General features: G+C 39.1%; 1 protein-coding gene across 3 annotated transcripts in view; it reads left to right on the forward strand.

The window, feature by feature from the left end:
* Positions 1 to 23,128, forward strand: part of GLP1R (glucagon like peptide 1 receptor) — an 89,617-nt gene that overhangs the window by 51,116 nt on the left and 15,373 nt on the right. For all 3 annotated transcript variants that reach the window (XM_068676578.1, XM_068676577.1, XM_068676579.1), the window contains exons 4-8: positions 5,005 to 5,114; positions 7,890 to 7,996; positions 11,563 to 11,716; positions 13,275 to 13,434; positions 22,439 to 22,499. In XM_068676578.1, the coding sequence (XP_068532679.1) occupies positions 5,005 to 5,114; positions 7,890 to 7,996; positions 11,563 to 11,716; positions 13,275 to 13,434; positions 22,439 to 22,499 (592 nt within the window). The remainder of the gene's footprint in view (positions 1 to 5,004; positions 5,115 to 7,889; positions 7,997 to 11,562; positions 11,717 to 13,274; positions 13,435 to 22,438; positions 22,500 to 23,128) is intronic.

The following is a 23,128-nucleotide window of genomic DNA, read 5'->3' on the forward strand; positions in this document are numbered from 1 at the left end:
GTAAGGAAATGTTTGTGAGCCTTCTGAGATGTGATAATGTATTTCCCCCGTGTGTAAAAGTGTTTAGCTAGACATTATGTTTGATTTGATTTGAAAACTCATCAGAGAGCAAGGTAGATGATGATATTAACTTCAGTGCTAACTCATGGCCTTTCCTCTCTGTCTTTTATCATTCTACAGAGCCTGTTTTAGGTATCAATCCATATTTTAACATGTAATTTTAATGAGGTGTGATTGACACTGTTCAAATAAACTGGCTTCATTAAGCTCCTGTTCCAAAGGTTGTGCAATTTTGTCAGTGAATGCATTAATTTACAAGTTAAATAAAATCATACTCCCCATACGGTGGCTGTAGCTTTTATTTATTTTTGTTGCGGAAGATGATAGCCAATTCTAGAATGTGATAATTAGTGTGAGTTGAAACATTGACTGTATGGTAATGAAAAGCATTATGACACTGTAAAGGGGTATTGTAGGATAGCAAGGAGGCAGTAACCACCCAAACATTCTAAAAATGTTGTTCATTGCGCTGATCTGTTCAAAGTGAAGCTGGTTGTTGTACATTTGGTATTTGCACTTCATGAAAGGTAAGAGGGCTTGAGTCACTGCAGAATTCAGGCATGGACAAGTGTGAATCACCTCTGACTAAACCACCTGCAAGCAAGAAACTAAAACTGCTCAGTGGCTGACCTGGAAGCTGTGTGCATGCCTCTCTTCTGTCGTGGCACACAGGCATTTTCTAGCAAGTCGTCGTCGGTTTGCTTCTGAATGTATTATTAGCTGATCTTTTGCAGTAAAGGCTCTATATGATGGCTAAAGGACAAGAGACTCCTGCTGACTTTAGAGCTTTGGATCAGGCCCACGCAAAAAGAAGATACATGCACATAGCGTCCTTTTATCAGCATAGGAGATTGAAGATAGGACAAGGAGTAATGGTTTTAAACTTTGAAAAGGTAGATTTAGATTATATATTAGAAATAAATTCTTTACTATGAGAGTGGCAAAGCACTGGAACATGTTGCCCAGAGAAGCTGTGGATGCCCCATCCCTGGAGGTGTTCAAGGCCAGGCTGGATGGGGCTTTGGGCAACCTGGTCTGATGGGAGGTGTCCCTGCCCATGGCAGGGTGTGGAACCAAATGGTCTTTAAGGTCCCTTTCAACCCAAACCATTCTATGATTCTAACATCTCTGCCATCTAAAGCCACGACCAGCTGTGCAGAGGGGCAATCATACTAAACCCACATGAAAAATTGTGGTAAGAATACTGTATTTGTATATACTTACAAAAATAAACATAAGTACCTTTAATACAAACCATTTGCTTTCCTTAAGATACTTCTAATACTTGGATCAAAATGCCCCTGATCCCTTCGAAATTAGTTGGAACTGCTTTCATTAAGCAAAGGTGAGAATTTAGCTTGTATGTTATTAGTTTTAATCAAAATTTCATTTAATAACAAGATCTGAAATCTCCACTTAAGGTTTTTATCAGTTGCTTTGCAGACATAGCAGAACAGTTTTAGGCACTGAGACCCTTCTCTGCCCCTCCCTTCAGTGAGGCATGACCAGGGAAGAGCATCAAGTTAAGGCAGCATCTCTTCTGAGCTGCTGTTTTTTCATGTTTCTGAGCAGTAGAAGGTGTGGCAGCTTGTGATGGAGTCTGTTGACAGGTGGATCAGTTGACACTGACTGGTTGCCCTGTGCTTCTAGGAAACTGAGAGAAACCTGGGTGGGACCAGGAAGGGCCTGCCCTGAAGGTGCGCCCTGCAGCAGCCATGATACATGAAAGCTGGGGCTCGTGAGGCTGTGGCCCCTCCTTTTTGGGGGACCCCTGAAGCTGATCATGTGGCATGCGAAGACACCAGTGTCCCATTGGCTGGGTTTGTCTCCCAGGTCCTGCATAGTGCTGGTGCTGGATGAAGGGTCTTGTGTGCAGTGTGTATCCAGCGCCAAACCCTTCAGGGCCCTTACAGTCAACCTGTGCTAATGTCATGCGAGGTCATTGGTGTTTTGCAACAACTGAAAATGATCTGTGTCCACAGTGGAGAGACTTGATTTCCCATTCCTGAGGGTAGCTTTTTGCCTCCAATACATCACCCCTGCACCCTCTTTATGTCATGGATTGCATAGTCTCTCAGCTCTTTCATGAGCATCTCTCCATAAATCAACCAGAATCCTAATGCTGTCTTAAAGACTCAATTCCCTCCCCCTTCCTTTCTTTCCTTCACTTCCTTTCACATAAATGATTCCTGAGACAAAACATACATACACTCTCACATTCATGCGTGTGGTCTCATCTATTTAGGATTTTTGATTTGATTGAATCTTTTTGCTTCTTAAGACTCTTCCTGAATATAGATAGATCTTTAGTTGCCTTGGGTCCTGCACTGACCAATGCTGTCTTGGCAAGCAGTGAGGCTAGAACAGCCTGGTGCAACTGGCTTGCTGCTACCCAGAAGACTGTAGCAGCCCTCAGTCCCATTTGTTCTTGACCCCTAAATGTGGCAAGAGCTCTCCTTGCCAATATAACAGGGCTAGTCTCCTATCATCAAATGAAAGAATGTGATTGGTTTTCTTTGGTGAAAGAAATTTTGTACAAAAAGATCCATTAGCACAGTCAAAAACAGTCACTTCAACATAATCAAAATGCTTTTTTTATATTCAGGGACGTCATTATTCTTTTTCCTTAACTGACTGCTTTTCAGTCTTTAATTTTAAGCTACATGACATAATTAGAAAAATTTCAATTCATATACTTAAGTTACAAGATGATCCAATCTATATAAGATGGTGATAACTGACATTTGTTTCTCTTTATAACTGAAGGAATTGCCTTGTCTTTCTGTGTGATGGCAAATTTCATGTTCCATTTGCTTTTCTATTCACTAAACTTTTCTGTTCTCCAATAGGTGCCAGGCTTCAGCATACAATACATTTTCCTCTATATTTTTTCAAGAGAATTGTTATCAATAAAAAGAAAAATAGAATTAAAGTGTGTCACAGATTGATTTGGAGAAAAAATAAATGCACCAAGGCCAAAGCTTTCATTTTAATTAGACCTTGACAGTAAGAAATAATTAAAAAGAAAAAAAAAAGTTTCACAGCTTCAGAGAATGTGAGATAATGTTTAGGGGAAAAAAAAATCAATTCTCATCTAGCAAGTTTTCTCTCTTCAGGAATATAGTGAAATTTGTTTTTGTGTGAGATTGTTCTTGTAGTAATTTTGTCTTATAATACTTGGTTACAGCTTATTGCATTGGCAGTCAGACTGAGTTTCTAAGTCCTATCACCATCCAGACTTTTAACTCCCTGGTTTTCAACTTCACTGGCTTCTGTAATAGAATATTTGCTGATTCCCGATTCCTAGAGCTGTCTTTGCATAGAAGTTTTAGATGGATTGCTTCAATTTGATGTCCATTAAATCTTAAATGGAAAAAAATGTTGGTTTCCAATTTGCTATCCTCCATCACATGAGATATCCTTAGCATTGTTAATAGCTGTCAATGTGTAAGTGCACTGGCCTAGTCCCTCCTTCTGTTTGTGTTTAAACATATGCAAACAGAAATGCTGAAAAGGAAAGAAAATCCTCCACCAGGCATAACTTTATTTTTACATTATCTCAAAATACATTCAATACACTAATTACAAAAGCAAATAGACTACGCTTATCAAAACTGTTGTCAGTTGCCATTTAGTATACTAATTAGAAACAGCCCATTAGAATATCAAAGTCTAGATTATTTTTAACACATCATTCTTTACTTACAGCGCCTACTACTAATATACCACTGACAATGAATTATTGAACAAATTACAAGCTGTCAGCTAATATAACAACCCAGTAGGTTATTTTTGTAATTACAAATAAATTTTAATATTTGAACTTTTGTTAAATGCCAGAACTTTCCATTGAAGAGAACAGCCAAGCTCTAGAGAGTTCCAGCTGGAAGTAAGGATGGGGCTGCCAAGAGGAGGCTGTTTCAGCAGGCAAAGATGGAATTGAGCAAAAGCTGAAATCCAGAGGTGTTTGGTTACCCATGTCAAGTTGAATTTAAACTCAGCTTCTCATACCTCAAAATATAGTGTCTGCCTCACAACATTGCCCTGGTTGAGACCAACGCTGGTGAAGGGATTGACCCAGCACTGCTTATTGAGGTGTAGCTTCAGAACCCAGAATATGTCAGTTTGCTGGGTCAGAACTGTAATTAGCAAGGAACTTCATTTGCAAAGCCTCAAGCACCATTACCCTTAACTATGCACTGATATTGGGGCAGCTCCAGGTTGCTTGTGTGCAGCAGTAAGAGTTGTTAGGCTTCCCCAGTACTTCTAGCACCAGAGAGAGGGTTTCCTTTTATATGCTATGGTTGAGTTCTCCTCACCTCTTGTACTCCCATTTTGGTGCCTCAGTCTGGTGTAATTTTATTATAAGCCATTTTGTCATTCCTGCTTTTACAAGATCAAGCTGCTAACAGCTTTTGAAAGGCATTTTATTTATTGCTGATTTTGTTATCCAAACATGTAGACAGAAGGAATAAAAAGATTGCATGGGTAGTTTAAGCAGAGATTTATGGCTTTGTTTTATAGCACAGGTGTTTGCATAGGCATTTACATTTTGGGGAGCTAGTGTTAGTATACTTTCTCTGAGGTTTCTTTATTCATCATTCTGCATGATTTCAGAAAAGAATCAGCACTTTTTCCACACTTTCTATTCCCTTTGAATTTTGTATCTGAGGCTCAAAATTACCAAAATTTGTGAGTCTTAAACTCTGATATTTCAGAGAACTGGAACGTACACCTGTTGTGAAACACATACAAAGAGAGCAGCAACTGTTTGAGATCATTGTTGGTTAGTGTTTGTCCAGGCACATGTGCCACTCACTGCCCTTGCAGCCACATCCTTGCAGGCTGCTCCTGTTCCTGGGAGGAAGGAAAGTTGCACCAGCTTGCTTCCTTGTGTTCAGGCTCCCCTCCAGCCAACTCTATGGCCCCTTTTGTTTCTGGCAGTGCTGCATGGGCAGGTGTACCGGTTTTGCACCTCTGAGGGGACGTGGCTGCTGAAGGAGAACTCGACCCTGCCCTGGAGGAACCTGTCGGAGTGTGAGGCCTCAGACCAGGTAAGAGTTTCTGACGCTGGCTGCTGCTGTTGATTCAAACTAAACAGAAAAGGAGAAAATTATTCATTGATGCCCACACATTTTTAACCAGCCAAAGAAATCTTTTTTGACTTATTCTGGGTGCCTTGTTTCAATGGGCCTGGTAATATGGGACACCACGCATCTCCTCTTCAGCGAAGACAATGTATGAGGTAGATGAGCCCAGGTTCAAATGTAGGTGAAACAACCAGGAGATGCAAACTGGATGGTCCTTACCATGGTGCAGGGAAGCCTGGCCAAATGCTGTGCTCAGCCAAGCAAGGCTCTCTCCCTGCAGTGCTCCTGAGGAAGACAGAGGTCTTATCCACAACAGGGTAAACTCAAATTGGAGAAGTCATCCAGTATTGTTCCATTGCCTTTCTTTCTGTCGGTGGAATGTTGCCAGGATAAAATTACTGTTTGTCTTCTCTGTCCTGTAAGCAACTATTAAGATGAATCAAACTGAAGGATATTTGTTTTTCAGCTTTGGATAGGAGACAGTTCCTGCTTTTGTGTGGGTGGGTGTGTTGGGGGAGAGTGTTTTGTGGCTTTTTTTTTTTTTTTTTAATTAATTTGATGTGGGCTATGGAATTAGGCTTGTCGGTTTATTTTCTTGCCCTAGTGGAATTAGCCTTGTCAGTTTATTTTCTTGCCCTAGTGCTTTATACTCTGCAGGGAGCTGAGACACCTGGCATCAAATAAATGAGAGCAAAGGGATTTTGGTCAGCCATTGGCGTCAGCTAGTGCCCTGCATGTGTTCCCATGACGTGATACCATCACAACTATAAGTCTCCAAGGGTGATCCTTTTCATTGTATAAATTGGGTGTATGCTCTCCACCCCAGCATGCTGGGGACTATTACATACCTAGCCAAAACTGTTCAAGTATATGAAATTCCCAAGTGCCACGTCCCAAGAGGGTGTGTCCTCTGGAGTACGTGGAACTCAGTGTCTCATTCTTCAGGAGGAATAGATGGCTGCAAGCTAGGAGAAAATGGGAAGAGATAATTTCTAGTTATCCAAATACATAAGATTTAATTTTTCCCTTTAATTCACAGTCTTATTCCATGTCCATAGCACATTCTGGGGTACCCAAGCAGAGAACATTATCATACTAGCTAGTATAAGCCTGATCAATTAACTTTTCCTGGTTTGTCATTATGCTTTCTTCCAGGGCTGTTTTGGGTCATACCAAGGAGACAGATACCTAATGATAACGCTTGGTCATTTGGAACCTACCTCCAAATTTCTATGAGCTGATCTGGATTTTGAAAACCTGCATGCATGGTTCCAGTTCCCAAATATGAATAGCTGTGTTTGCTTTTCTAGCTAATGTATATAGAGCCCCCAATAACCTACTTTACTATACCTCTTGTGCACAAAGACAAGTTTTTTTTAATAAGTTTACTGCATATTATAACAGTAGCTAAAACAGTCCCAAGGGTTTATGAGCGAATCCTTATAAAATAACGTGATTTTCTTTAGGTATGAGATGTGGTTTTGATCTGTGTATGAGATGTTTTAAATTGTCAGGCCTCAGTAGTCTGCCTAAGCTTCTTTTTGTTGAGCTTTGACACTGAAGAGATATTTCTTTTCTCTTCGTAAGACAGCTCTCATATCACTCCTTTTAAAACATTAACCTATCAAATCCCTGAAGAACAGCTTGTATGTTCACATTAAATTCTCCTAGCTGTGCAAAATGCATCTAAATAGCTGTACTTATTCTTGAAGTACAAGGAATATATTCCTTTGTACGGCACAAATCTCGGGAGTCATCTGCTTATTCAGTAGCTTGAAGTAGGGAAGTAAAATGCCTGAATCTCTTCAGACAAAGATATGTGCTTAGAAATGGGCCAGAATAAGACAACATTAGTGTCTTGGAGTCAAAACAACAAGCCTGTGTTATATTTCAGACGTGACCATAGCTTTTCAGACAGTTCTCTCCCTAAAGATTTTGTCCAGCGCTTTCAAGCTAGGGCTGAAGTGGATACACCTTCAACAGGAAATCCAAAGAGAGCTGCAGCCTGAGACTGGGACTGTCGGGAGGGTGCAAGCATCCCTGCTGCTCTGGCTTGCATCAGTTCATTTACTCCCAGGCAGTGCTGTAACGTGTAGTTCATGAGTCCATTCCCAGGAGGTGGTATAGTTGAGGAAGAAGAGGGATAATCTGGGGGCAGAGAAGAGTTTAGTTATATGAATGCAAGGCACACTTTGCCTCAGAGCCAGCAAGTGGGACCTGGCTTGTTTTACTTCTAAATATAACTGAAAGAACACCTCCATTACAGCGGTAAGGTGACTGGCTCAAAGTGTGCAAGTCTGAAAACATAAGCTTTGCCATTTTTACTGCAGAATTGAGTTGTGTCTGTTCTTCCTGCCATCTGTTTAACACCTGCTTGTCTGTTAATTCATGCTTCTCCAACTTTATTATCAAATAATACCACATGATCTATTTTCTAGCCTGGCTGCAAAGTCCAACTGTTTGACTGAACACCTGGGAGCATCTGGGGAATTCAGATTAAATTTTTATTTCCTTAGAACATAAGAAAAATGGAAGACTTATTTGATGAATGCATTTAAACTTGAAAGTGGGAGAATGACTTCTGGGTGTCATTAAGAAAAGTTAGAAAGCAATTGGGAGGAAAGAACTGAAGACCATGAGCTCTGTCTCTCCCCTCAAACCCCCCTTGCTTTTTTTTTTTTTTTTTTTTTTTTTAATATATACTTTTCTCCTTTACTTTTCTCCTTTATATGCTCTCAGGATGCACCAGAAGAACAGCTCCTGAATTTGTCCATCATATACACCATTGGATATGCTCTTTCCTTCTCTGCCCTTGTAATTGCAACTGCCATTCTTCTTGGATTCAGGTAACTGGCGAAGCTCTGAAGAGAGTGGAGAAAGGTGTTATGTTTTTCTATATGATAGTATCAGACTGACAGAAACATTTGAGTTTTCCGTTCTTCCATCACCTTATTTCTCTATCTTGTGTTGCCTCTGCATGCTTTCCTACCATCATTTCTTCTCAAAATGCAAGAAAAAATCCTAAGCTTTTGTAGTGTTACTAGTATGCGTGTGGATATGCTTTTTTCAGTTGGATTTTTTTAATATATATATTTTTGATTCTAATTAAATTGCCACTGGAAGAGATGGGAAAAGAGAGATTCCAACATTCCCTGATGTTGTCAACTTGGACATGGGGCACTGGTATGGAATGTGAGAGGTCATTCAGGACAGAGGTTTACATCTTGCTTTATGTGGAATTACCCAGAACATAAATCTCAGTCTCAGTCATTTCTCAACAACCATGTGTATGGTGTATTTCAGTACAGAAATGGATTTTTTATACAATCTCTCTTTTTGGAGAACTTTTGGAAATTATTTCTTTTGCAGTATGGAAGGGAAACTAATTACGAAATCTGAAAATTTTCTGTGAAATACGTTGCTGTCACCTGGTCAGTTTGGCATGCTGGATTCATCCTGGTATGCACCAATGAATTGCACGAGGTACCTCAAAAGTAAGAGGTTGCTGGTTGAACAGCCTTCCCAAGCTGAATACGTACTGATGCTACATTGTGTAGGTTTGGTTAAAAAAACAAAACGAAACAAAAAAAAACCTTGCTCCAACAGAGCAATCTCTCTTTTTCCTTCTCTAAATGCAATAAATATCTCATTTATTTCAGTCCAAAATTCCTATGGTGTGGGGATGCTGAGCACAGGAGACTGATATTTAGAAAACACTAAGACATGAACCTAATCTGGTGTGGAAGGGAAAACTATTTGTCATGAAGTCCTGCTCCTTGCTGCTGTGTGCATCCAGGTCCCATCATCCCTCTTACAGGCTGGATGAGGCTGCCTCTGAAGAAGTATATTTCCCCATCTTTCGGTTACTCTTTCTTGAAATCAGGTCTGGAACTTATGTGTCTTGATCCTTAAGAAACTTTCTTCCCTGACTTAATATTTCTCATTGCCAGTTAATGATCATTTGCCCTGGAGGCAGCACTCTGTTAGCAAGGCAGTCCCTCTCCTTTCCTCCCTCCTAAGTGTATGTACCCATCATATACTTGAAAAGATCAGTTGTACCTTCAGCTTCTAATTTCCAAAACTAAAATAACCCTGGTTTTATACTATTGCGCAACACCTTTTAGCATTGTATTATCCCTCCTTCCAGTGGAGAAGTGTAAGGCTATCTCAAAGATTTAAAATGACTGCAGGAATGTAGAGACATGCTCACCCTCTGAGTGCTGTGTGATGATAATTATGATTTGTTCATGTAGTAGCTGTGCAACTTTGGGACTCATCCGACTGAACAGCATATGGTCTTGAATTCTCCAAATGTCTCCCAGGATAAGAGCTTTCTCCTTGTTTCACCCATCAATGACACTTTTTGAATAATCTTAGCAGCCAAAATGTAAAGGTCACAGAGCACAATCGTATATATACTGAAGGAAGGTTGTGCATGTTTTTGGCAGGAAACAAAGAGCAACTCTGTTGCAGATGACTGGTAAAAGAGAGAGAATTTAGATGCTCTGACTGTTTGTGGAGAGATACATTAGCATTTTTTCCTTTAACTGTGAAGTGAGGACTGGAAGAAATGTGCACAAGTGTGCATTTCTGATTTTGAAAATGAGTTTTCAGAGATGTTAATGGGGCTCAGAGTCTTCTTACAACTATGCCATCAAACCATTTTGTGTTTTCCTGTCTAAATCATCAATCTGGAAACAACTTCTTCCTGGATCCCATAAAATACTTAAGAATTTACCCCTATGTGGGTAAATGCTTGTGGCCCCAGTAGCTGTGCAACCTCACCAAATAAGGATAGAAATTTAATTCGGTGGCACCAAAAGACTGATGTTATCCACTTCTGCAATAGAAGGAGTTAATGAGTTCTTAGACTGCAAAATAACCTTTATATTTGCTTTTAATAATGATTCAAGAGAGGAAGCAATATATCTCTAGTGTCCAATTTTGCATCTTCTGAAAGAAATGAAAGAAAAATCTGTAATTTCAGTGAAGCTGAATTAGCCCCATAACTTAATGACTGAAACAATTTGAATAACTTGCATTGCCTGCAGCAGAAATAGTCTGTAACTACTTGCAAACTATTTTCTTCAATTGGCTAATTTACATAAATTTGTCAATTGGATTTAAATGCATGGCAATTCTGAAGGGCAGCAGCAAATAAGTTTTAAATTAAAGGAAAATAAACATTTATCATAGGTAAGTTTTGAAATAGGCTGTGACCTTAAAGTGATGCAAAAATTATATTTAAACTATACACACACATATATATATATGTTCTCCTTTGTCTTAGTTTAAAACTGATAGCTTTGAGACCAAGTAAATAGACATGGACTATCTTACCCAAATTTATAGAGCAATAAAATCAAACATCTAAAGCAGAAGTTCACTGAAACTTCTTAAACTTCTTCTAGAACAATTTTTCTTGTTTTTTCTTGTTGTTGTTGTTTTGTTTGTTGGGTTGTTTTTTGTTTTTCGTGTTTTGTTTTTTTGTTTTGTTTTTGTTTTTGTTTTTTGGTTGATTTATTTGCTATCTGAATTTTTTAGCATCAAAAAAAGAATTATATCCAGTGTAGCTTCCTTTGAAGCAAAGTTTGTATCCTTGCAATGCTAGAAGAAAAGCGTTTGTGGGTGAAGCTGGTAAAACACTGACAGCACTCTGCAGCTGGGTGCCATTTACATGACTGCAGTTTCCTTTGCTATCCCTTGATGTGCTCTTCTCAACAAGTAGCAATTTTGTTGTCTTTGCAGCTAGCTGATGAAATTCAAGAGGATTTTTTCTCTGTTTTCAATTCTGAATGCAGAGGTGAAAATTGTGTTCCTTTTAGTTCCACAGAAGATACTTCCAATTCCCCTGGGAGGCAATTTGAATACAGGTTTTTCTCTTGTCACATTGGTAATTTACAGGTGGATTTTTAATTAATTAATTTATTATTTTTTTCATTGTGGGAAGGGATGCTTGAACACAACCAGAAGCTCTGCTGCATATTTCCTGAGCTTTGCCAAGGTAAACCTGTGCAGTGACATCAGGGTCAATTCAAAGAGGTTAGATACAGCATTATGTGAAGTTTCATATTATTGTTATTATTATTTTAGTCCTTTCAGATATTTCTTCTGAAAATGACTTTAATTTTACACTTTTTAAACCTTTTAAATAATTTTTCCTAATGTGGTGATCTTTTCCCTTCCCTCAGACACTCACCCTTAGGGCTTAAAGTTTTGAATATCTTTTCCTTTATAGTGATTTCTTCCCAAAGACAGTTTGAAATACCTGCAGCCATTCTTAAGTTATGGGATTTCCTCAGGTACCTCATGATTTTCAACAGGGCCCATTGTTCCCTTCCTCACTCCTACCCGTGATATTGCAGTTTTTACACCACTTGTGGATCATGACCGATTCTTCCTTTTTTTACAGACATCTGCATTGCACAAGGAATTACATTCACCTGAACCTCTTCACCTCTTTTATCCTCCGTGCTATATCCGTCTTCATTAAAGACTCAGTGGTGAAGTGGATGTACAGCACAGCCACACAAGAGCACCAGTGGGAAGGACTTATCTCCTTCCAGGTAGGGGCAGACACTGTGGTGGTTCTGAGGATATTGGAGTCATCACGGTGGTGTGTCTGCATCACAGCAGGTAATTTCAATTTGTACACTGAGGCTTGTCCAAAATGCTGTTTTCTTCAGTCCATAGAGTTTCTCTGAATCTTGTATCATAATGTATGTGGCTGTGCAAGCTGGGTTTAGTTAGAGAGTAGTTGGTGCCATGACATGTTTGCCTGTGATAGGTTTTCCCCTTCTACATGGAACAAACACAAAGAGGTGGATTTTTGGCATATATACAAATGACCATTTCTTCTTCCCAAGCTGCAGGTTCTGTTCTTCAATAGTGACAAGAAGGTATTCATTTTCCTAAACCAACACCTTTTGTGATAAGACTGTCCCTCTGGTATAATGACCAAATTAGTTGGTCATTCTTGGAGATCTTTATAATCTTTTAATGATGAAAAAAGGGATGCATCTGATTTAAATGCAAATTTAATTTTAGAAAAGCTTTGGAGCAACAAACTAATTAAATACTTCTAATCAAATGGAGAGGATATGCAACTCTTTTGTGAATATGATGAAAGCATGCCTTTCCCTCTTCAGATCTGGAATACAAAATGTAATTGAATCTTTAAAGAAAGGGATTTCCATTACATGTATAACTCTTGTGATTCTAGAACATGGGTGCAGTGGTTGCTGCTGAAATACATGATTGAGGTCATAAAAAGTATGTATTCTAATACATACTTAGTGCCCATCCACCCATCCTTTTCTGACCTAAGGCTTAAGTGCCAACACGACGAGTGAATCTCTTATGACAGTTGATTTCTTTGCATCTGCAACGTATTGGCTGGCAGAAAATAACACTGTAATGCTAATAATAACTAAATGCAGGGTTTGGAAATGTTCGCAATAAATTGTCAGTCATTTCCTCCTTTCAATAAAATAAAAAATAAAAAACCTATGTACTTTCACACATGGTTCATCCAATAGTGGTTTCATCAGATCTGATAGATATATTAATTAGGTAATCAAGTTTCACCCTTATCTAAAGCCTGGCTGCCCACTTCTCTGTAATTTACCAGCCAAGAGAGACTTTGCACTTAAATGTGATGCACTGGAAAGTATTGTGCTTCTATCAATTTTACTTTTCTTTTTTTTGCTTTGGAAGATAGTTAACATTATGGAATGCACTATTTGCTCTTAAATAGAGAAATTCTCAGCTGCAGAAAGGAATATTTGGGGAAGTGAAAAGGTTCACCGATTGCAGTTGATATGGACACTACCTTTCATTTGTGATTCTTTTCATCTTTCTGTGCTGCTTTTCAAATTTTAATCCAATGCATATTGAAGGAAAATGCAGATATATATATATTTTTTAAGGAGCAATGCTGTCTATCTGCTCTGTATAGCACACAGTGCTGGCCTCTGTCCTTTCAGTACTCAAATGTGATGAATTTAGCAAGTGTTGTTTTGAGGGGGAAGTAAGAGTAGGAGAACAAAAACAACTTTTGGGTTAGTCTGTTTTTTCTTGTAGCCCCTGTTGCATTCATCTGGGCTGTGCTTTCTTCCATCACAGGAATCCCTCATCTGCCGCTTGGTCTTTGTGATGATGCAGTATTGTGTGGCTGCAAACTACTACTGGTTGCTGGTGGAAGGCATGTACCTGTACACGCTGCTGGTACTTTCAGTGTTTTCTGAGCAAAGAATTTTTCGTCTTTATCTCTGCATTGGCTGGGGTAAGTTGATCTTTCCTTATGTCCACCATTGGCTGCATGTACCAGCAGATTGTATAACAGGAAAAAATACTGTGTGTCTATTGTAGCAGTGCCCAGTTCAAGTCCCACACTTCATTACCTTTTTATTCCGGATCCTTGATCTTGCTTAGGCTGGGCCAGCACAGCTCCTGGATGCTTGCAGTGTAGATAGAGTCTGTAGGTTCATAATGCTGGGGCTGTGCTGTATCACAGAAACAACCCAAGCCAGTGACAGGCTCATGATACTTTTCCAGCAAGACATCAGCTTCCCAATACATGAGGTGTATGGGTGATTTCAGGTGAGCAAAGGCTGTTCTGAACTGCCCTGCTTCAGCTCCTGGCAGTTTCTCATTACATTCAGTGACGTGTTAGCTACTTGTGGTGCAAAATTGCGGTGATATTGTATATCTTGTCAGGAGCAAAGGTAGAGATGTGCTGGCAGCATGAGCAGAGGGATGCAATAGGGCTGACAAACAAGAGGCTGCTAGCAGGGTGTATTCAGGTTGCTTTTGTGGGAAGAGCAGGGCAAATAACAAATGTCAAGTGAAAGAGTCGTCAGGGTGCATATACCGTGCGACATGTGTGTCTGAGATTAAGGACTGTGATAGTGTAAAGTCAGTTCCTTCAGCCAGAGCTGCCTTCTGTAGAAATTCTAAAGTTCTGGTTCTTCCACTCTCTGGTTATATGTAATTGTATTAGTGTTCAAGACTGATCTTATTTTTGAAATTATCTCCAAAAGTTTTTATTGCTTTCACTTTATTCCCCTTTTCCTGCCTCCCCTCACTCTGGCTTAAAGTAAATCCGGGTAAATACTGCAAGTGCTTTCATAGATACTAGTTTAAGCATCTAAATTGTTTTGACTGTCCTGTTTGTATGGGTTTGCTAACTGTGAATATTTATTAGTGAAGTAATCCACTGGTAAAGTACATATAAATGGCTTACTGTGAATTGTTCGACCAATTATACTGAACAGAGATACATGAAGAGTAAGGGCTTTCTGACATACTGATGGGAATAACTAAATGCAAGAGTTTTAGTTAAAAAAAAATCCTTTTCTTCCATTGTTGTTTAATATAGGGCATACAGCAAAAGCATTTTATATAACCAAAGAATCATAGAATGGTTTGGGTTGGAAGGGACCTTAAAGACTGTCTAATTTCACACCCCCTGCCATTGGCAGGGACACCTCCCATCAGACCAGGTTGCCCAAAGCCCCATCCAGCCTGGCCTTGAACAGTTCCAAGGTTGGGGCATCCACAGCTTCTCTGGGCAACCTGTGCCAGTGCCTCACCACCCTCATAGTGAAGAATTTATTCTTTATATCTAATCCAAATGTATCCTTTTTCGGTTTAAAACCATTCCCCCTTGTTTTATCACTACACTTCTTGATAAAGAGTCCCTCTCCAGCTTTCTTATTGGCTCACTTTATTGAACTAGGTATGTTTTGATCACTCTACCCTTGATATTTTTTTCTTCTTATTATTTTTAAAGAAGGGGGAGTATCCTGAAACTTTGAAGTCATGAGAGTAGATAGAAAAAAAGAAATGGAAGGAAAAAAAAAATCAGTGCAAAATTTTATCCAGCCAAATCCTGAGGGTACTGTGTTGTTTTATAAGCAAAGGATAGGATGGTTTTGATCTGAATCATTTCTAATTACAGTTTGTCTCTTTCAAAAGCAGAGGGAAGAAACAGAAGATGCCATTTTGCTTTTGTTCTTCCTTTACAGTGGAAGTTTTGCTACTGTATGCAGAATTTCTGGATGAATTTGTGGAAATAAGTGGCAGTGTCAGAAATTGACACTGGTTATATGGTCTTCATCCAGACTTCCTAGATAGAATAGCTTTGCCAGTGACATTCAGTCCTTTTCTGTGTAGTTTCTTGCTACTCCAGCCATGGCTGTGTGTGCAAACCTTGCCACTGATTCTCTGTCTTCAAATGCAGAAACATCTGCTATGCAGTCCTGTGAAGCTCTCAGTGCTCCCAGATCAGTTATAACAGGTAACAGTTCAGTCTTTAACAACTTCTGGGAACAGATGAAGATGCTTTTTCTGTTTTCTTGCTTCTTCACTGGTGTTTCCAGTTTTTGGGTGCCCAGGTCCCTCACCAGGTCCCTTTCTGCTGTGAATTCTTAGGTATTTTTTGAGCAGTATGACAGCCTCAGCATAATGATTTGCTTCAAAGAGACAGTAGATTCCTGTTTGAGTTGAGAGCATCCCGCTCTTTGTGGTTCATCAACTGTAAAAATATCTGTTTGATTGTGTCAGAGCTGATTTGATACCCTGACCTGTTAATGAAGTGTCTTCAGGATGATTTTTTTTTTAATTTGTTCATTACTCATCTTTTGATGAATATTTACGTGTTAAGATTTCATATCTGTATTGTTCACAAACTTAGTGGGTGTTACTCATTTCATGTTATTTCTTCTAATTGAACTTACAGACATGAGCACTCACAGACAATATGGTGTTCTGCTGTCTGAGTAATTTCTGTAATCCCCCGTGTGATAAAATATGGTTGCACTTGTACTTCTCTCAAAAGTACATATGAATAAACTGTGTATTCTCTCCAAGGTTTTTGTCTGTCTGAGTGTTTGTGCATGCTCTTGGCCATGATATTAGCCCTGTTGTACTACTTTTGAGGAACAGCAGGTCTCAGAACAAACAAGAAGCTAGAACTAATTCTCTGGGTAACCCCAAGCAAAACTGTAATACATGGACCAGCTTTCAAGCATGCAGAAATGTCCCAATACATATTTCTCTTCAAGCTTTTCAATTGTCATGTTAGACAGTGTTATGTTTTGTCATTGACAGTGGAATAAAATCCACGTAGCTGTGTAACTAAAAAAAATGTACTTCTCCCATTTCCTGTCTAACATGAACATTTAATTTCAATTCAAAACACAGGAAGGGTAAAACTGCTTTTCAAATAGAAATAAGTAAAAGATACCATACTTATTCTGTGTTTTCCTAGGAAATGCTAACAGACAGTAAAAGGTGTTACAAAAATTAATAAATATTTCCCAAATCTATTTTTGCTATATGATAATGTTTTTAACATTTCAGGTCAGTTCTTAATGTTATTAGATGGAGCTCCATTTATTACCAGTTCAAATGAGTAATTGTCTTTGCTATTAGAAGTTTTTTATGAGGGGAAAATATATCTGTTTACCTCATGTAACTGTACTTTGCAAAAGCTAGGGAAGTTATACAGTCTTGATAGACCAAAGCAAACTATAACGTTTTATAAATTGCGAGTCATTTATTTTGATATCATATATACTGGTAAGATTCTTTAAACATTTCTGATTGCTTGTAAGGTAACTGTATTCCTGTAATGGCCACTTCCTTGTCAAGATTTCATGCAATAGTTGGCTTTAGGGTAGCCATGTTATGTTTTTCCTAATTCATTTAATGTGGAAAATGACTTGCTTGAATTCTTTTCCTTTGTAAAAAAGACTTTAATACATTTGTTTTGACCCCGAGTCCCACACATCTTACTGCAAAAACAACGGCTTACGGCATTTTCACAGCTGAGGGAAGGGGGAAGAAAACAGAAACAGTAACAGCATTAACAAACAGAATTCTGTAAAGTGTCTTAATAAGCTAATGGCAGAGCAGGTAGATGAGTTGTTTCCTTCGGTCTGGAGGTCAGCACAATGGTAGCTAAGCAGGATGTTGATTCAGATAGTCATTATCACTTGCGGGGAAAAATAATCTGTTGCTATGCAGTGCTGGTACCCAGTGCTTCCTTCCTCTAGCATAAGAGAAACCAATGGATCTCCCCTTCTAGAGAGAACAAAATTGTAGAAGAAAGGCAGAAAGAAAACAAAACTAAGGAGGTCAAGGTGATTACTCTTTTCTGTTTTGTTTGTTTCTTGGGATGTTCAGACTGCTCTTAATCAGGATGTCCAGAATACCAACTCATTGTTCTTCTTGTCTGAGCCCAAGCGAAGAGTCACTGAGCTAGACATTGACTTCAAGCGGTTGTGTCAGTGCTGCGTGGTCTCTGGAGAAAAGCAGCAATGCCATAATGCCTCTGTGTGCATCTTTCAGCAGCTACTGAAAACAGGACCTCTTCACATTTAGAGCCAGGGAGGAGGGAAGAATGGGAAAACAACGTCAACCTCCCACAGTGACTATGCACGACTTCCAGGCTGGAAGAATGACAGGAGGAGACAATTTTCAGCACTAAAGACTAAGAAGAAAATGTTAATAAAAAGCTAAACATCCTCCAAACTTCTATGGTAATTTTACACCCAGCTGCACTTGCAGCAGGGAAACTGCCATAAAAAATAAATAACTCCCCTCCTTCCAACTCTTGGTAATCCAGACTTGCTCTGAGGAAGAATATGCTGAAGGAATGAAGCTATTAAAGGCAGGTAGCCTGGCTAGGGTGTCAAAATCTATATTTTGATTGCAAGGAAGACAGGATGCATGCATTATACTAGCCTTCTCTTACCAATTTTGAGTGAAAAATGTTTCAGACAAGGATGTGAAAATGGGCTTTGCGTCCAGACTGAGATTGGTAGGAAATTAATCAGTCAGGAGTTTCTCTTAATTCTCTTTGCACTTGGTCTTCTGCATTAAACTCTTTCATGATTTTTCTTTTTTTAGGAAGAAAAATATTTCATCGTTTCTTCTCACATCTTCCATATTGAGACTCTTTGTACATCTGGTCATGTTTATTTATCCCTAATTTCACTTCACTGATCACGTATTTCTTGCATTCACACATTAACCAGCTGGTAAAGTCAGACTGTCCTGGATGGGTTCTGAGAGAAAGAAAGGGGTCTGGAGTTCTGACAGCAGTAGTGCCCTTCTGGTTTGTGTGCCTGGTTGTCTCAGAAGCTGAACTTGAAGCCAGTGATGTCAGGTTACATAGAACAGAAACATAGAATCACTTAGGATGGAAAAGAACTCCAAGATCATCATGTCCAACTGTTGACCTAGCCCTGCCAAGTCTACCACGAAACCATGTCCCTAAGCACCACATCTACATATCTTCTGAATGCCTCTGGGGATGGTGATTCAACCTCTTCTCTGGGCAGCCTATTCCAACGTATCATAACCTTTTCAATTAAGAATTTTTTCCTAATATCCAACCTAAATCTGCCCTGGTGCAACTTGGGTCCATTTCCTCTTGTCCTATCACTTGTTGCTTGGGAGAAGAAATATGAAACATCTGAAATTTGAGCTTATAAACAAATTCATCAGTCATAAAATGCTCTATGCAGAATATGTCCTTATTTAATGGTCTCAGCAGGAGGGCAGTGCTCTGGTCCTACAGAGGCAAATTTCCATCAAGAAGAATCTCTAATCAGCAAGTGAAGATGAAGGAAGCCTCTCTTGCTCCTCACACATTTCTCTCCCCTGAAATTGTTTTTGCATAAAATATTATACAACGCAAAGCTAGCTATAGCATATGTCTGCAAGAATGAAAACTTGCTTGCATATTGAGGTGAGGGAAGAAGGAAAGATGGCATGGAACATACCTGGTGTCACATTTCATAGTAACTGCTACTTCATGGACTTCATGACTGCCTGAGTTTTTCTGTTCTATTACCAAAATATCTCCGACCCACTAAAGAAGAGACTGATTTCTACATGTTGTTACCAGGACATGGTAGCTTCCATTTGCAGCCCCACTAGTGATTCTTCTCTCTGCTTATTAGGGACAGTGAACACTGTGAAAATGTGAACCAAATGGTGGATTCCGGAGCAAAATTTCTCACAGCTTTCTTCTCTTACCTACCCCATCCTGATATTGTCCTGTATAAAACTGCTGAGATTTTTTTGGGATGGATAATGCCTATTTTTCATTTTTCCTTTCCTTTTTTGTTTTTTAATTATAGTTGTACAGACACCTGGGCAGGTGCAGAATGTTGTAAGCTAGGGTGAAAATAGATCCTGCTGCTTATTTATGCAGTAGGGTGTTAAGATATTGACTTGGCAGATCCATTACTTTCTCATCATCTATAATATATATAATTATTGCAGCCTATTATTCAGAAGCCCCATCCCTGTCATTTGAAGTTGAACTTTATTAGCTGAACTGTCAGCATGCGTATTTCATAATACACTTGATAGGTTTCATAATCACAATGTGGTGTTCAAAGACTTTTGGTCAGTTATTCTGTAAACAATAATATGGCAGAGTTTATTTTGAGCAGATTTTGGCAGTCTCTGGCATCTTCAGCACTGCTTCAGTACAGACAGAAGTAGACATTAACATTTCCAGAATTCAGAGACCTTTTTGTAGCCAGTTAATCTGGTAAAAAAGACCAGTCCTAGGATTTTTTGTATGAGGACAAGCAAAGTCAGAAAGAGTTCAGCTTGTGTCTTAAATAAGCACACCCTATAAGTGAGTGCGCTTTCTTGTCAGATACCTGATCTTCTTTGAATAGCTGCAGGAGAAAGAGTTGTAAGACTGAAATTCAGATGTGCCAAAAGAGCTGCATGTTGGGAGTCTAGGACTGGAATAGTGTTGATTCTGTTAATAAATAATTCGTCTGTATATTTTATTCAAGGAGCTGTATAGAATTTGCTTCTTCTGCCTTCTCAAGCTAGCCAAATTTCCCCTGAGTAAAGTAGTAATGACATTTACATTTGTGCCTGTTAACTGAGGTTAATTAGGTGTCAAGATTATAAAGCAATCTATGGAGAACCTCAGTGATCCTTGCAAGCCACAATTACTGCAGAGATGCTGCAAACTTGCTCTTCTGCTGTTTAAATATCTATAGATTCAAGGTGGATTAGGGAAGGCTGTTGTGGCATTCTCCTGTTTAGATCTTGATTAGGGCTTTGAAAAACTGGATGCAATCCCATCTGCTGAGATTGTCCCCCAGATATTTTTCAGAGCCACCATTTTCTTAGGATAGGACTTTGTGAATTTGGTAGATGTCAGATGGTGTTATCCATGTAGTATTTGCACTGATGTTCAAAGCTCACAACTATGCATTGCACTGTTATGTCTTGGTGTCTCACGTGAAAAGTATGTTGCTGGAATCTAATGTCTATAATGTGACTGGCAGTGTTGCAACAGAAAGGCACCACAGGTCTGTGTCACGGGTGGGAGGAGTAGACGATGTACACATCACCATACTACCTATTAGTTTGTATATTTGTATGGTAGGATGCTGATGTGGTTCAGTAACACCAGCCTTGAGGTAGACCCTTTTAAAACATAATAATAATAGATTATCACTTAATGCAAATGTCAAGTAATGCAATTAAATCTGGAAAGTTTTCTGATTTATCAAGAAGATGGAGATATCCACGAATAATTGTCATTATCACTCAGAATATCTGTCCCCTTCACTGACACGCAGCCTTTGTGCTCTTGGTGTTTGTGCGTTGTCCTGCAAATTTCATATTAAAGTGTCTTAATTCTCAGCAAAGTCAAGAAAGGAATAATTCAAACTATAATTAGTTTCTATGAATCAAAGGCTCATTTGTGTTTGGAAATGATTTGCAATGGGTCTGTTCTTAATCTCTTATACCAGTATCAAAGCAGCACTGAGTTCTCAGTAATTTTGCTCCTAAAATATTGTGCGTGCTCAGTATCAGGTATGTCTGTGGAATGTGATTCAACTGCCTGCCCAATAATCTCTACTCAATTTATTATCTTTGCTATTGTTCTAATTTTTGGTATTGTTCTGTGATTTTATATTGCTGTTCTTTATTCTTTTTTTTTTCCTTTTTTTTTTTTTAATGGATTGAGTAGAATAGCAGGTCTTTTACAGCTATAGTATTTAGCTGTTCTAATAGTGGAGAAGTAATACAGTACAACAAAAGAGTAGGTTTTTACTGATAACGTATGCCCACTACAGATACTGCTTGAAGATTTTCAGTTTGCAAGAGATCACTGATTTCCCTGTAACTATTTTTGTCAGGAACTGTGTATCTGCTCTGTGCAATGCTCAGTGTTGCACACTGATATTCTTATGATCTGTTACCAATTGGCTCTAAAGAATGTAATAAGTATATTAAATATTGCTCTTCCCATATAATATATGTACAGCATCTGATAGAGTCCAATGAGGTACACAGAAGAATTGTAGACCATGTCAGCCTGTCCTTAGGCAGAAAGTCTTCATCCTTCTTCATGAGTCTCAACCTGCTCTCATTCCTTGCATTATTTTTTTGGCTTTCCCTGTACTGAGTATTGGTTGGTAGATGCACCTTAAAATTACTTTTCAGGACCTAGGAATTTAATACGTGGAATAAATTTGAGAGCCTTTGAAATAAAGCAAATAATCACTGCCAGCTTATTTGGCTTTTCTCTCTTCCCCTTACACCCCAGATAAACCGTGAGCATCTGTAACACATACTCTGTCAGGTAAGCATAGGATCAAGCCCCTTCTCAAGACCAGATGCATTTGCTTTGTGGCAACCCCTCAAATCCTTGCCAGCACTACAGCCTAAACTTGGGACTTCTCTCTGAAGGAGGCCTGAGCACACTTGCTATGTGTGGTATGCCCATTCTTTCATTTATCATTAGGGTATGTGGAATTGAGTGTACTCCAACCCTGATCCCAATAGACAGCCTGTGCTTGGTGCTGCCTTATTGCAACACATAGCAGACCTGCAAAGAGAAATATGGATGCAAAAGGTTTGGTTCCAAGAGCTCTGCATTCCTCCTCTCTAGCTTGAATACAGAGGCTGATGGAGACTCCAGAAATTTAGTTCTCTTGGTTCCTCCATGAAAATCTCTACAGAAAAGCTGTTATATTCCAAGTATAAGGCCGATGGTCTGTTGTTTATTGCTTGTGCTCACCAAGTGGAGGCCCAGGCAAAACACGCTACGTGTATTAATTACTTGCAGGTTAGATTCCTCCTCCCACCATTCAAAGCCACCTACACTGGACAGGAGCTGAAACCTTGCTACCGGAGAATTATGTTGCTCATCATTATGTGGGGGTTTTTGTCCTTTTCTATTTTCCCCTGTCCACTAATTTCAGTGCCAACCTTGTCTCCTCTCTTCCCAGGTGTGCCAATGCTGTTTGTTATCCTCTGGGGAACTGTCAAGTACCTTTATGAAGATGAGGGGTTGGTTTAGTTCTGATTTTCTAGCTCTCTCATTTGTGCTGCGTGTGCGCACTGGCGGGTCATCGTTTGCTTTCTGTTCAGTGTGGTTTGCTTTGGCAATGTGCTGAAACCTCATAAAATTGCTTCTGTTTTGTCTGAAGGTCTTGCATGACATTTGAAGAAAGAGCTTATGTTTCTTTCTGATCAAAATTTTCTGCATGTCTGAATGAATCTATTCTTTTGCAGGTCAAGGAAAGGTACGTTTTGTTTTTCTGTAGTTACAGTATCAGCAGTAGAAGTCATCATACCCAACCAAGACCTTGCCTGACATTGTGCCTTTGGCAGTAGCCTTTACAGTTATGCTTCAGAGGAAGGCAAAAACTTCCCACAGGATTCTGCCTGTGATTTGTAGTGGTTAGCTTATGCCTTGCAGCAGAGATGTGATTGCCTGTTCTTGTTTAAGCTTCCATTATTTAGGTCTTCATAAAATAAAAACACAGTCTTTCTGAAGTCAAGTATAGCACAAACAAAATTGCTGCAAAACACAAAATACATTTTGTCCACTTTTACTATTGTGCCTGTTCTGAAAAAAATTGCCTTTGATACACTTCATGTACCAAATAGCATTGTAGTTTAGTATTTGTTTTTGT

The sequence above is a fragment of the Anas acuta genome, chromosome 3, assembly GCF_963932015.1.
Source record: "Anas acuta chromosome 3, bAnaAcu1.1, whole genome shotgun sequence".
Lineage (NCBI taxonomy): Eukaryota > Metazoa > Chordata > Aves > Anseriformes > Anatidae > Anas > Anas acuta.